The 15,881-nt window shown below is 33.6% G+C and overlaps 1 protein-coding gene across 1 annotated transcript; it reads left to right on the plus strand.

The window, feature by feature from the left end:
• The first annotated feature begins 521 nt into the window (after positions 1–521).
• On the plus strand, positions 522–15,186 carry LOC148598792 (uncharacterized). Its single transcript, XM_088560256.1, has 10 exons — positions 522–953; positions 1,361–1,448; positions 9,269–9,376; positions 9,579–9,686; positions 10,041–10,148; positions 10,415–10,522; positions 10,788–10,895; positions 11,161–11,268; positions 11,800–11,907; positions 12,434–15,186. The coding sequence occupies exons 1-10, from the start codon at positions 633–635 to the stop codon at positions 12,526–12,528; spliced, it is 1,260 nt and encodes a 419-aa protein (XP_088416382.1). The 5' UTR covers positions 522–632; the 3' UTR covers positions 12,529–15,186.
• Positions 15,187–15,881: the final 695 nt, after the last annotated feature.

Below are 15,881 nucleotides of genomic sequence, written 5' to 3' on the forward strand. Positions count from 1 at the left end.
CAACCCCAGCATGTAACACGCCAGGGGTACCCCATTCCACCACCTGGGGCACACATCCCAGTTGCTCTGTGGGCAGAGCGCCTAGCCCCCGGTTAGGTTTCTGAGCACTATTTAGTCGCCTTTTACGACAAGCTTAGCGCTGCTGCAGGCCTATTCTTTTAACACCCGAACCTGCACAGGGCTCGAAAAGAAGAAGATGGCATTATGATTTTTTTCTTAAATAAACATATAATTATCATAATAAAAGAAATAGGTTTATACTTCAATATTTTAATATCAAGCCTTTTTCTAGATAATTCTAGAAAAAAAAAACATGTTCTTCTACGTTTAATACATCACACAAGACAAGCCTAGGAGTTTTGAAACGCAGTATATCAAAGGTAATTAAATGTACTGGTTTAATTTATATATTGAATAAAGATGTAATCAATTGTTACCCGATGCATTTATTCATCGATTTAAGATAATGATGGTTGTTTGATATCAAGATAATTGCTAATTAAACATATGAAAAGGAAGAACAACTGGTGAAGGCTCATTTGTAAATTTATGTCAATTTTGTACACGAAGGATTCAAAGTTTTGTAAAAAAGGAATTAAATTTATTTTCATAAGTTTGGTTGAATTTTCATAATGCATTGGTTACAATATTTGACAGTGCATGTTATGACATTTATTATGTGCAACTGTGATGAGGAATCTCAATGTATTGCCAATCAGGCAAACATAACAGGAGGAGAATATCAACCTACAGTTTACAGCAATTCTTTTGTCATTAGAGAAACCTCTTACACGGGGCCGAAAGGTTGTATCAAAGAATGCCTCTACCACAGAAAATGTAATGCTGTCAACTATCAAACAAAATCTACGTGTGAATTGCTATTTACTGAAGCAGGCGATGACAAATGGAAGAGAGAATCTTCGTTCTTTTCTGAAATTGCTGACTGGGAAATGGTAATGTTAATAACATATGGTAGTATAAACTGTCACTTTTGTTATATGTGATACAAGTTGTTGTTATTTTAGACCCCAAACGTAAATTAGCAAATTGTAATGTAAAGAGGTAAACAATGTTTCTTTGAAAAGAACTGCACAAACCAGTTTTAGGTAATAATTGGTGTAAGAATTAAAACGTACAACAAAAACAATACAAAAACAGACTAAATCGAACAAATTTCAAAAAGATATCAAAAAAAGGTTAATAAAGAACAACGTCGATTGTTCGTGAATTTGTAAAATAAAAAAAAAATATAAGTGAAGAGTTTACAATAGTGTAACATTCGAGTAAATATATTATTTTGGTTTCACAAAACCATATTCATTGAACTTCCAAAGAATTTATTTCGTATGTACCTTTTTAGGAACCAAATCCATGTTGGCCGAACCCCTGTGGTACAGGTGATAAATGTGTAGTGGCAAAATATGATCATCATGTCTGTCTACCCTTGGGTAAGATAGTTTGATTGACCACACATTTAATGTAGTACAGCTCTTGAATGATATAACTTCATATACCATCCCCTATTCCCTATTCTCCATTTGCCCCCTCCCATTCCCAGTTGATGATTCCTCATTCCCCATACGATCCCCAAAGTTTTTTTTTCATCAAATATTTACCTTATCAGATTAAATTTTATATTTTAAATTATTCAACATCTTAACTGTTATTTTTTAAAATAAAAATCAATGCATTTCTTCATATCAATAAATATATATCAACTAGTTTCACATTCTTCCCATTCGAAATTCCCATCCTCCAATTCCCCATTACCCGCCTCTGCACCCATATACCATACAATGTGAAGTTTTCCTCGTACAAGTACTGTACATACTGACCGAAAGAAAATTCCATCATTGATAAGACAAAATTGATTGATAAAGATTTATTGATAAATTGACAAACCACCGGACCTGAGACTTATACAATCTTACTAACTTTTGAGGTGACAGGTGCTGCTGACAGAACAGGATAAGATTACCAATTTAAAATGTCCAATTTTTGTTTAGTCTTGTCTTGAAAGTGTATTTTGCAAAATGTACCACCAAAGCTCTTTCAAAATTTTTAACTTCTATACTCACAGCTTTAAAAGAGGGTCTGCAGTCCTACCACAACACTTGTTACTCCTGTACATGTAGTGGTATTAATTCAATGTGGATCCTAAAATATTCGACAGATCTTTTGGAGACAATCAGTTCAAGACTATTATCAGAATATAATAGCATTAAACCTATGTTTTTTCAACACTGTATACTTCTATTCCACATACTCAATTAAAATCCCGACTTAAAAACATTATACATCGTTGTTTTTCCAAAAAAAGATTGGTACACCTATATAAAAATGTATAGTTCTTTGTAAATTAAAGATTTCTCATACTTTGTAAAAAATATTTCCAAATCATCTTCCAAATATACAGGGGAAGATCTTAACAAAATGCTGGAATTTTAATCGACAACATATTTGTCCAGTGTGGAGGACGCATTTTTCAACAAACGGTGAGCATTCCAATGGGAACAAATTGTGCTCCTCTACTTGCTGACATATTCCTTCACACTTATACGGCTGACTTATAGCTAATCTGAGCCGAAAGAAAAAATATCGTTTAGCTAGATCCTTTAATCTTCATTTCCAATATATAGATGACGTATTATCTTTAAACAATCATAATTTTGGGGATTTGATACATCGCATCTATCCCAAGGAACATGAGAAAAGGATACTACACACACTGTGAAGTCAGCCTCATATCTTGACCTACACTTAGAAATCGATGGTAAAGATAAGCTATTCGCCAAACTTTACGACAAACGTGATGACTTTTCATTCAGAATTGTCAACTTTTCTTTCATCTGTGGCAACATCTCGGCGGGTGTTTTTTTAGAAAAGCAGAGAACGCTTACCCTACCAGTGCACCTGGTCCATGCTCCAAGTTTTTAGTGGAGTCCGAGTAGCTCATTTGCTTTTGTTACTTTTGTTACTTTGTATGTATGATTTTAGTTACTTAATGTTCTTTGTTGTGTATGTCTATTTTCCATATCTGGTGTTTGCCCCTGGATTACATTCTTTTGATTACTGCTATAACCTTGGTTTCCTTGATTACTCTTTAACCTATTTTGTTATCTAAATTATGTATCTAGATCGTCTATGTTTCATTTCATCTCGCTTCCATGTACGTGGTGTTTATTGCATCTGGATTGTCCTCCTTTGAAAACTAATTTATTTGGATGACTCCGCAACATAGTTTTCATTGACAACTAACCAGATTTGTTAATGGGCAATCACGTCATGTATGTTAAGTTGATCGAATTCGGGAAATAAGTGACCGTGAAAAAATGAACGGTCGCATTGATATATAGCGGGAGTATGAGGTTTACATGTAAATGTTCAATAAGTACATGGATACTTTTGTTATTAGTTATAAAGAGTAAAAAGCAAACACGACCAGACACTGTGGTTTTCAGTGCTTTTTTCTTGGTTCAATAAACCGTCTTTTGATTTTGAGTAACACTACAATTAAAACATTATTGATCCGTCTGTCGAATCGTGATATTATTTGAAAATTAGACAAAGCAAAGAGATTTGTAAAGTATTGAAGATATTAATTTGTAATTAATTGATGTAAAATTATCAGAAATCGAAAATTGCAATTTCTTTGAATTGAGTATATCTCAAATTGGGTTCGATGTATCGATTCATGTTTACAATGGTATGAGCGCATTTAGAAATACAGTACTCGTATCCTTTAAACTTCTAATCTGTACGATATAACGATGTCAATCTATCATCGGCATAGACCTGTCATTTTTTGTAAATACGGGTACACAGTGAATTGGTAGCAAATGTGTATTTAACAAAAATAAAACAAAACAAAAAAACAAAACAAAACAAAGTACATGTTTTTGCCCGAAAAAATATTCTCTATTACTTTATGAACTTTTATTTGTTCATTGGAAGAAAGAAATATTACAATATTTCAAATCCATATAGAAGATGACCCTTCATTAATATTCAGTATTGCAGGTAGATGCAATAGGCTCATTATATCTAATATAAAAGTGTAAATATTTTCATCTTAAATCTATGGTTACAAGACTTTCTAGGCGTAGCTTTGTCTTGTGACAAAATAACATGTATTTCCGTATTGTCCGATGTACACGATGTGTGTACACCGTCTCTTGTGAATTTGTAATGTTGTTTACCTTTTAATTTATTGGATTGCATAGATCGGATTTCGACAAATAGTCTCTATATATTTATAAAGTTCAAGATCAGATAGAAAAGAACGAGCTTTTGTCAGTAAACTTTAATGAGATGTTGAAATTGGCTAGTTGATGCTAAGCTTCTTGATATAATAAATCCAGCAAACTCAAAGAACTTTTGAAAAGAATGCTATTCCATCTGTGAGGGAATCAATTGGATTTTTATCCAGTATTAAAAGAGAAAGCCTTAAGTACAAAGCCTTTCAATATAATTTCTTGATGTAAATACGTTTCTAAATTTGAAATATGATGTTCAGCTTTGATTATTTTCAGAGTTAGAGCTCCAAATTTGTTGACATAAAGTTGGGATTGCATATTAAGAATGATTGGATCGTGACGTAAAACACGACACAGACTAAAAAGTAAAAAAACAAAAATCTAAATAGAAGTCAACAATCACTTTTAAGGGGTGATGAATCGTTAAAAAGGATACGGAACATAACATAAAAATAAATAAACTTCTAAATACGTTTTATATCACCAAAGGGTGGTAAAATTTACATTGAATTTTTCGTGGTGTTTTTATCAATCACTATAAACGAATCAAATATGGATAACAATTAAGAAAAGTCAAATTATATCAGTACAGCTTTTTGATCTAGTACATAGTGTTGTACAGGCTGAAGACCATATGGTGACCCAAAGGGGGTCTGGTTTACATTTGTAATCATTGCATTATGACCGTCATTCGCCTGTTGAATGCTTCTTCTGTCTGGCCAACCTACTGCATACCACATCGCACTAATGAAAGTATATGTTTTCGGTTTTGCAAGTCACGTTGCAAAAAATGGCGTATTCCTGTCTAGTGCAGTAGCTATTAAAATTTTATTTATGCAGTATCTGAGTACAGATCTTACAATTTTTATTTCCACATGGTTGACACTGGCCTGTTTGTTTTTTTTTGGGCTGAGATGTAATCTCTGCTCTTACCAGGGTATCTCTTAGACTCCTAGGTCTACGGAATGCCAGAAAAGATGCCTCAGAAAAGATCTTGGAGATCTTATGGTGTTTTTGAATGGCTCCCAAATTTGAACAAAGTATCTGGGGGAGTTTCTCAAAGGCTTGATGGTAAATTAGCACAAAAGGACCGTTAAGTTCTAGCAGAAATGTAGTTTTCAAGGGTATGCAGAGACTGATTATGTTTACAAATTACAAATCTATGTTTTTAGTATGTACAATGCCAATAACCATGATTCATGTGGTATTGTAAACATTTTTCGTAGCTCAAGAATATAAAAAAATTACATTTTATGGAATGAATGAAACAAAAATGTAAACAAAAGTTATAGTACTTTATGTGAACACAAACATCTTCCTTTATCTCTAAAACTTAATGACATAAGCATTTATTCTAAAAAGTCCAGTTTTTACTGAAAAAAGCATATTGGTAACATTTTTGTGTTTCAGCTTAACCATTATCAAAACAAACAATTTCCTCAAAATGTTCGTAAAACATTCAATACTTTGACATCTGTGACATTTTAGATTGATATGATAGTTTTTACATGTAATACATCTGAGTATGCAAAATATATGCTTTTACTCTGAGAAATAGGATAATTCGTAAAATATGTCTTTAATTTTGAATCGTATGATAGTTTAAATATGACAATAATTGACAATACTTCATCAGTTTTCAGAGACCCTGATGTAGCAAAATCATTGTCCACTATACTTGACAAATATGTTATTGTCTGCGAAACACAATACATCCAATGATTTTTGGAGGAGTAGACGAGCACAATTTGTGGACGCACGTTTTATTCTTATGAGACTGATATTATAACTGAATTATACCAAAGGAAGGAACAACGTTTAGAAAGATCTCGTGATCTCAGTGATGCAATATAGATGACGTATTATTGTTAAAAAATCCTAGTTTCCGGGATTTTATACTTAACATCTACCCCTAAAAAACTTTGGACAAAAGATACAACCGATACTGTGAAGTCAGCCACATATCCTGATTTACTCTTAAAGATCGATGGTAAAGGAAAACTATTCACTAAACTAAACGACAAACGCGATTACTTTTCATTCCGTATTATCAACTTTCCTTTCAACTGTGACAACATCCCTTCAGGACCTGCGTATGAAGTTTTTATATCGCAACTCATACGTTATGCCTGAGCTTTCCTTAACTGTGCAGACTGTTTGTACCGCGCTTGACTTCTTATAATTAGGAATCTGGAACAGTTTAAAGCTACTTCAAGATTGATGTAATCACAACAGAAGTTTTATGGTCGTCATCATAAGCTCGTGGATCGTTACTGTGTATCCATCTGCACGATGAGAACTGATTTGTTCAACATGTCATAGTTTTCCTTTCCTTTCTTGCATTTAACCGGAACTTGACTTTTAAGGAGTCTCTCGGCGGGTGTTCCTAGAAAAAGTAGCGGACACTAATCCTCCCGGTGCACCTGGTCCATGCTCCCAGTTTTTAGTGGTGGAGTCTAAGTTGCTCATTTACTTTTGCTGCTGTGTACGTATTATTTTGTCCAATTACTTATTCACTATGAAAAATGTCAATTTTCTCTTTGCATACACAGTATATAACGAACAGTTTTGTCAGAATTTAAAACTATACAAATCTGAAAAAGAAAATGTCTTGATAGTTCTTAGCTTATTTAAGCCATATTACAAAAAAAGAAAATGCATGTTTCAGTCTGAAAACTTGCAATTTTTATTACATATATAACATTTGCAAACATTTTTGATATGTTAGTTTTTAATAAATTGCTTGAGAAGCATCACATAAAATTTGGGTGAATTGTAGTTTTTTTTATAGATCATGGGCGGTTTAAACAAACTGTGTTATTTCCGGTAAAAATTGATTTGCTTATGATAAATGCAATGAAACGAAATCCCGGAATATAGGTGCGTAATTCATTATAAGTTGAGGTCCTTGCACATGTGTTATTAATAATTACGCTCGAAAGTATATACTCACAAATCCGAATCGTTTAACATTTCTCCTGTACAGTTTATGATATACAATGTACGAAGTACGATATGATATCTGATTTACGTTTTACGATGTGCGATACACGATGTGCGATATATGATTTACAACACACGATGCGTAATATACGATAAGAAAGATAAGTTTACACGATCCGTGTGCTGTATGTGAAGATAAATAAAATGATATTGTTTTATGTATCTTACAAATATATTTGTAAGACTCGGAACCGCAATGGGACGAGAGGTAATTCGTACACTGAAGTGCGTTGTGATCACGCTGAACTGCGATGGTTAGAAAATATTGTTGACTGCCTATAGCAACGCGTAAATGCTTTGGCCATTACACGGAGATGCATTTAGAATATCTTTTTTTACTTCGCTTAAATGTTTTGATGCCCCGTGCAGGTCGGTGTGTCAAAAGAATAGGCCTGCAGTATCGCTAAGTGTGTAGTTACAGGCGATTGAATAGTCCTCAGAGCCATAGCCGGGGGCTAGGGCGCACTTCCCATAGAGCAACTAGGTTGTATGCCCCAAGCCATGAAATGGGGTACCCTGGCATGTTACATGCTGGGTTTGTCAGGATATGATCCAGACCGCAAACCATAGTGGTGCACCGTGTTGGGAAAGTTGCCACGTTCCTCACACGTTTAAGAACCCTGCTGTAGTATTCGATAGGGGTATGAACCTTTGCGCTCCCCCATTGGAGGCTAAATAGCCCGACCCTTCCCATCCCTCCCCTTTTCTAGAGGCAATCAAGCTTTGTCGACGCTATTATCCTTGTGTCCCATTTCTTTTGCATTTCATCATCATTAGCATCATTTCATGTTTATTTTTTCATCTATTTCATGTTCCTCGCCTGAATGTAGCTGACATATTGTTACTCGGCCGCTAAACTCCAATCATCAATCAATAATCAATAAATGTTTTGATTCTCATGTTTTCCGTTATATCGTATGATCGTATAAAGGCTAGTGATACAGAATAGAGGTAGATTCAAGTATATCTTCCGTTTACAAGCACTTATGCATGTTCAATTTCGAGGCAACCTGTTGAATGGGATACCAACGCGTCTTCGCTCAACATAATCGAACGCATTTCCGTGTATTAGCATTACAAATCGGCCAACCGGGTGTTCTATCTTTATTTGAAAATCTTGGTTAAAAATATCATCCAAATCACCGGAGAACTAACTACAACCTTTACTTAATACTAGTGTGGACACAAATGCATTTTTCAAGACATTTGCAATTAGATATAATATTGCATATAAGTTTTATCTATCAGACGGGTCACAAATCATCAAGTTTACCATTTCTTTCGAACACATTGTAATATAAGTAGGACATAACATTGAATAAGTCAAACAACCAGACAAGAAAAAGTGGTCTCCATAGACATATTTCAATCTACCTGTTATTTTGACCAATGTAATCTAATGAGAGTGCTCAAGGGAACCAAGATTCTAGCAGAAATCAAAAGAATGTAACCCAGGGACAAAGACCAAACATTGAAAACCGACGAACACAAAAAAAAAAGAAATAAAATAACTAAAATGATACATACAAAGAAAGAAAAGTAAATGACCAACTCGGACTTCACCCATAATTGGTGGCATGGACCAGGTGCTTAAGACAATTTTAAGCTATGAATCAGGGTATAAGTAATGACTGTTATCCGTACGTACGAGGGTGATTTTATATTTGGTAGTTTTCACATGGAAGTATAAGCTGATTCATGGTTACATGTATGCACATTCAGAAATCATCAAAATTACCATTTCGTCTGCAGAACACATTGTGATATACGTTTTTTTTTCGTGCGTATAGCAGAAATGATTCATTGTAATTGCATATGGCAGTCGAGGTTAGAAAGGCTTATCATGAAAATGCTCGATTCTGCTTCTATCTATTTAACCCATTATTCGATTTAAGATTGACTCATTGGTCAATCCTATATTGTGAATGTATTGTTTTAAGTATTTCAAATGTGATTTACAGATTTTATCACCGCAAACTTACTAAAAAGTTACACTTATTTTCAAACAGAGAACAGATGTCGGATAAATCATTGTCTCAATGGTGGAAGTTGCAGAAACACAGAATTTGGCGTTAGATGTGCTTGTACAAAAGGCTTTAGTGGTAACACGTGTGAATGTAAGAAACAAACTACTGTTAGATGCATCGTCTGTGTATTTCCCATGTTACAATATTATTCTTTTTCCAGGACTTTGATATATTTGAACAACCTTATTCGTTTTCTTATATTTACTGTCTTTTCAATTATGAAGTTAGGGCAAATATTCGAAATACATGTTTATCAGTATAAGAATTGTTCTATCTTTATTGGTGTTTACAGTCAAGCCTTGTGCAAGTAGTCCGTGTAGCTATAATGGAACTTGTACACCAGACGGTTCAGGTTTTATTTGTACCTGCCCTCCTGGCTACCGTGGTGACCAATGCTCAGGTATACCTACGTTGTACAGTATGCTTTAAAAATAAATAGCTTCATCATACATTAAAGAAACAAAATATTTCTAGGTTGATAAGATGAAACGTATCAAATTTCATATATTTTAATTCCCTCGTTAACGAATTGTTGATAGGTTAATATTGTTACAAATTAGTAAACACTTTACTCATGCCAGGGACCACATACGTATATCGATTATGGCCACTTTTGGCTCAAATTACATTTATCGACCGCATTATATTTTTAAACACGTAAAAGAGCTAACATTCGTTACTGACAATGTGATATTTACTGTCTATCATTATATCTTAGAAATGCCCTATATTTATCTTTTCCCCCTGATTTCAGTTACGCCCTGCGAAAGTAATCCATGTGCTTATAATGGAAGTTGTACACCCGACGGCCCAGGCTTTGTTTGTACCTGCCCTACTGGCTACAGTGGCGACCAATGCTCAGGTATACCAACGTTTTGCAGTATGCTTTACAAATAAATAGCCTTTGTCATGCATACACGAAATAATAGAGTGTTAGCTTAGATAAGATAAAAAGTATTGATTTCATACGTTTTAAATCCTTCGTTGACGAATGGTTCATAGGTTAATATTGTAACAAAGTTATTATCACTTTACTCATGACAGGGAAAACATATTTATATCGACTGAAGCAACCTTTCCACTCAAATAACATTTAATGCCTGAATTATCTTTTTCCCTTGATTTCAGTTACGCCCTGCGAAAGTAATCCATGTGCTTATAATGGAAGTTGTACACCCGACGGCCCAGGCTTTGTTTGTACCTGCCCTACTGGCTACAGTGGCGACCAATGTTCAGGTATACCAACGGTTTTCAGTATGCTTTACCAATAAATAGCTTTGTCATGCATACACGAAACAATAGAGTGTTAGCTTAGATAAGATAAAAAGTATTGATTTCATACGTTTTAATTCCTTCGTTGACGAATGGTTCATAGACCAATATTGTAAGAAAGTTATTGTCACTTTACTCATGACAGGGAACATATATTTATATCGACTGAAGCAACCTTTCCACTCAAATAACATTTAATGACCGAATTATCTTTTTCCCTTGATTTCAGTTACGCCCTGCGAAAGTAATCCATGTGCTTATAATGGAAGTTGTACACCCGACGGCCCAGGCTTTGTTTGTACCTGCCCTACTGGCTACAGTGGCGACCAATGCTCAGGTATACCAACGTATTGCAGTATGCTTTACAAATAAATAGCTTTGTCATGCATACACGAAACAATAGAGTGTTAGCTTAGATAAGATAAAAAGTATTGATTTCATACGTTTTAATTCCTTCTTTGACGAATGGTTCATAGGTTAATATTATAACAAAGTTATTGTCACTTTACTCATGACAGGGAACATATATGTATATCGACTGAAGCAACCTTTCCACTCAAATAACATTTAATGACCGAATTATTTTTTCCCCTTGATTTCAGTTACGCCCTGCGAAAGTAATCCATGTGCTTATAATGGAAGTTGTACACCCGACGGCCCAGGCTTTGTTTGTACCTGCCCTACTGGCTACAGTGGCAAGCAATGCTCAGGTAAACTCTAAGTGTGAAGCATTATCCATGTATTAGCTACCGTACATGTGTACCTTTGTACTTATACTTGTAAAAAAATACCAGAATTAATTTCAAGCATTTAATTTTATTTTGCGGTTGATACGGAGTTTTATATTGTAAATAAGAAGTCAAAACCCACTCATGACAAGGTCGGAAACTTTAAATTGAGGACAAAAAAAAAAAAAAAACATTTTGTCGACACAAAGTTTCACCTTTTTTCTATCTAAAATTTTCCCCTTTTAAGTTCAGAGATTATCGAATTTAGGTTTGTTAGCCACGACGAAAGAATAGTTCCTGTCCTCTTAGATAAGGCAATTGTTTTCCTATTTTCCCTTTTTTATATACATTTATTGTATATAAACTGTTGCTACATTCCGACGAAAGTTCAGTTAAGATCAGGTAAAAGAGCAATGATCCAAATCAAGATACAACAACTGTAATGTGGCTGTTGTTTTCCTAATCTGAATTGAGCCCATGTGAATGGCTAACTTCTACTTGATTTATACACAGTTACGCCATGTTCATCTAGCCCTTGTATGAATGGTGGTACATGTGATCTGGTCGGGGACTGGTACAATTGTACCTGTAATGTAGGTTTCTATGGCACAGATTGCAAAGGTAACATTTTGCACTCAAATATGCTTAGAGCATGTTTCTTATCTTTTTAATTGAACTGCCGAAATTACCACAATCATTCTTCAAAGCATTTTGTAACAAGTTTGCCCTCCTTCAAGTGACACTGCATCCCGCTTCATATAATACCAAATGTAAAAAAGTTGCAGGCATGAATTTCAAGGACACATTGCATATTTTACCGAATGTAAAATATGTAGACTAAGTTACAGTCTACAATCTTCAATTATTGCACCGATGTTTAACTAATATAATGATTTCATGTATTGAAACGAATTTTGTATGAGGACGCACTCCTAGGCTATCTGTATTTTAGGTCTTGTAGAATATGGAAGGAAAAAGAGTTTAGTTTGAAATAACTACTTTTACTACTAAGTTTATCATTCATTTCTGTCAAACAAATAAAAAAGTGTCCTCATTAAGAATCTTCATATTTTGCAATTAATTTAACATCCCTGAATCTATCCGTTTTGATGCACACTTCCCTACAATGTTATTTTTATCTTTAAAGAAACCCCATGTACCGGCAACCCATGTACTAATGAAGAGAAATGTACTGTTGATGGATCAAGTTATAACTGTACTGATGTAAATCAAGGCACTTAGTGTGAGAGCGCGAGAACGAGAACGAGACTCATTGCATTACACTATTATGCTTTAACATAAGGCGATATTTATTCTTTATCATTGTTAGATGCCTGCAGTAATGTACATTCATTGTATTAGTAAGATATTTCTTTTATCATGCGCAGAAATAACAGTTTTAATTTCTGATTCATTTTACATTTTACTAGAAACTACGTAGAAAAGTTAAATTGTAGTTGGCAAAGTAACATTTTACAAACAATTAAGTACAAAATGTATATGAGGTGTGACACATGAAGAACATTTTAATGCATTAACCAATTAATTATACCTAATTACCACAAGACATAACCATCAAGGTGTTTGTAAAATTTGCCTATTTAAGATATTAATAGGTCAAATTCAGTTGCAATGCACTATGGAAAAATGTCGGGAGATTTTCCCCACAATTTTCTTCCTCATTTAAGCAGTAAAATGATATCTAGGTCACATATGTTTCAAGTTTCAAGATAAACTTAAATAGCTTTTTGGTTGTTTCCTAGATGTACTGAAAATATTGTAGTTAAAAGTGACGAAACTGGGGAAAATGATGTGCCACTCATAGATTTTTACACAGAATGCTACTTTAATATTGTTTTTGTTATGAAGAGAACAATTTGTCATACATTTTGTAGAAGAAACAGATTGATTTGTATAATGAGTATATTAATTTTTATTCACGAAAACTTCGCATAAAGTTAACATGATTTCCACATGAGTTTCTTTAACACGAATTGCACGTGAACAATTCACGTGAATTTCACTTGAAGTATGTCACAAAGTCTATTTAGGGAAGATGGTGTGAAATAATTTTGCCTGTGTCGATTCCATGTCTTTAATATAGTTAATTTACAATGTAGGACCTATATATACAATGCAATGTATGTTTGTTTTACTTCCTACTACAGAGGACACCATCTTAGTTCTTTATCTATTAAACGAATGTCCAAGCCAAGGAAGTTAAATGACCTTTGGTGTATACGTGTCTTTTGTACACAATACCAAAACAAGTCAAGAACATATATAATTATGTAGCAAGCTTTACAAACACTAGACAGGAGGTGATATATGCATATCAAAAACCAACGGAATTTTTTTTTCATACTCAAATTCAGTAACCAAACCTATAACCAGTATTTGGTGCAACACTTTAGAGATAACAGTAATTTAGATTATACATGATATCAGCACTTTGCAAGAATTATCGTTTTTGATCTCATTTGATTTGTTTAATTTTAGTGCGGGTTTTAGTGTAGACCCTTATCATGACCATTGGCAGGTCAAGTGTCGGACCAGTCTCCAGCGTTTTTTTTATATTCCTTATGATTAGCTTTTTGGTTTTATTGTGGCTTTATCAAATGTATTGGTTAATTTATGATTTAAATCCTTGACAGCTTTGTTAACTACACTTTGTACATATGTAGTGTACAAATCGGTTGAAACGATAGTTCATCGCAAAGTTATATACACAGACCGATCACCCTTTTTTTCAATATGAACATATTCATGTCCGTAGTGAACATTTTGACGCTTTTCTAACAACACCCGCAGGGTTGCTCATCTTTTTGTCTGTCTTCCCAGTGAAGTATTTATCCTTTGAATATATTGGTCTGATTTTAACTCGAATCTATGTTCCCTTAAATACTGTGCTACCTATATATCAACCCTATTTGATATTCTGGATTCTGGCACTTTGGTACACTTGTACATAACCTACATTTATCGTTTTATGATTCTTTAAAGAATAATTAAGGGAACCAAGGTTATAGCGCTAATCAAAAAATGTAATCCAGGGACAAAGACCAGACATACACAACAAAGAACACGAAGTTAGTAAAATCATACAAACATAGTTAAATCTACGCATTCCATAGATATTTATTTGAATAAATCAACTGCAAGCAATCTGTTGAAGCAGTATATATTGCTGAGTTATATAAACATATAATCAATAATAAACCAAATTGTTTTATTACACCTGCTGTATTTTACTTTTTCATTCATATAGTTGGTTAAAATGAAAAGCAATTGGAGAAAAAAATAACGATTTGTTAACGTCGTTTTGCAGTTATGTCGATGCGGAGTTAAATGCTTTAAATTATTAAATTGAATTGAGCAACATCAGATGACAAAATTCACGTGACATAATGTCATACGAAAATTGCATCTATGTTCATACCTGATAAGTGATATTCTTGACGACGATTACCCTACTGATGCACCTGGTCCATGCTCCCAGTATCTAGTGGAGTCCGAGTTGCTCATTTATTTTTGTTACTTTTTGTGTATTATTTTAGTTACTTTATGTTCTTTGTTGTGATTGTCTTTTGTCCCCATGTCTAGTGTTTGTTCCTGAATTACTTTTTTTATTTCCCGTACAATCTTGGTTCCCCGGAATACTCTTCAACCATGAATTTGCATTTTTAATCCCGTTGTCATATACGTCATTGAAGCTCCTGGGTATTGTTGTATTGCGACGATTAGTTTTAGTCTTAGATCTCACTCCTAGTACATGTTAGTTCATAACTTTGTTTCGAAGACTGACCCATTCCCCTATCTCTGTACATGTGATGCATCTATATAGCTTTTTAAATTTAAGTTTATTTTGTCTTTAATGTTAACTAGATTGGTTATTAAATATTCTTCTTCCAATAAAAGATAATTTATGCATTTTACATGAATTGCATTTACCAATCCAGACAAAAGTTGCGAAACAGGAGTCAAACATATGGGAAAGTCCTTTTGAAACCACAACGCCGGGAACACCAAAAGGATATCGGAAAGAAAATATCATTCAGCAAAAATACCAAAAAAGAAAGCAACGCGCTGTAATATTAAATCTAACAAAAATTACTGAACAGCTGGAAAATTTCGTTGGGTGGTAATTATACATATACCATAATACTCGTGAGACATTGCTATGCTATCCGATGTAAAATGAACAGGTGAAAGGGGTTCATGGAAGAATATAAATAATATATAGACACTTTTTTTTCATTTAAAAAAAGTTTTAATGTCGTTTTATTGTGTAGATAACACAAGAAATCAAGGGCGAATAATGAATAGTTTATTTTTTGTCTTGTTTTGACCTCTGTCATATTTCCTCACGTACTCTGAAGTGAACTGCATGAAATTTTGTCGTTAAAAAACAAACAAACAAACAAAAAGCAAGAAATTAATAAATGAATTAAAATAACAATAAAAACAAACAAAACAAAAAAACAAAAATGTGAATGATATTATTTTGATATTTTTTTTGTAAGATATGAATAATTTATAGAATTATTCATTTACATATATACAGGATACTTAATCATGTACATATTTATATTTTA

This window comes from Perna viridis, chromosome 14 (genome assembly GCF_037379345.1).
Source record: "Perna viridis isolate PV_CMFRI_1.1 ecotype Kerala chromosome 14, ASM3737934v1, whole genome shotgun sequence".
Classification (NCBI taxonomy): domain Eukaryota; kingdom Metazoa; phylum Mollusca; class Bivalvia; order Mytilida; family Mytilidae; genus Perna; species Perna viridis.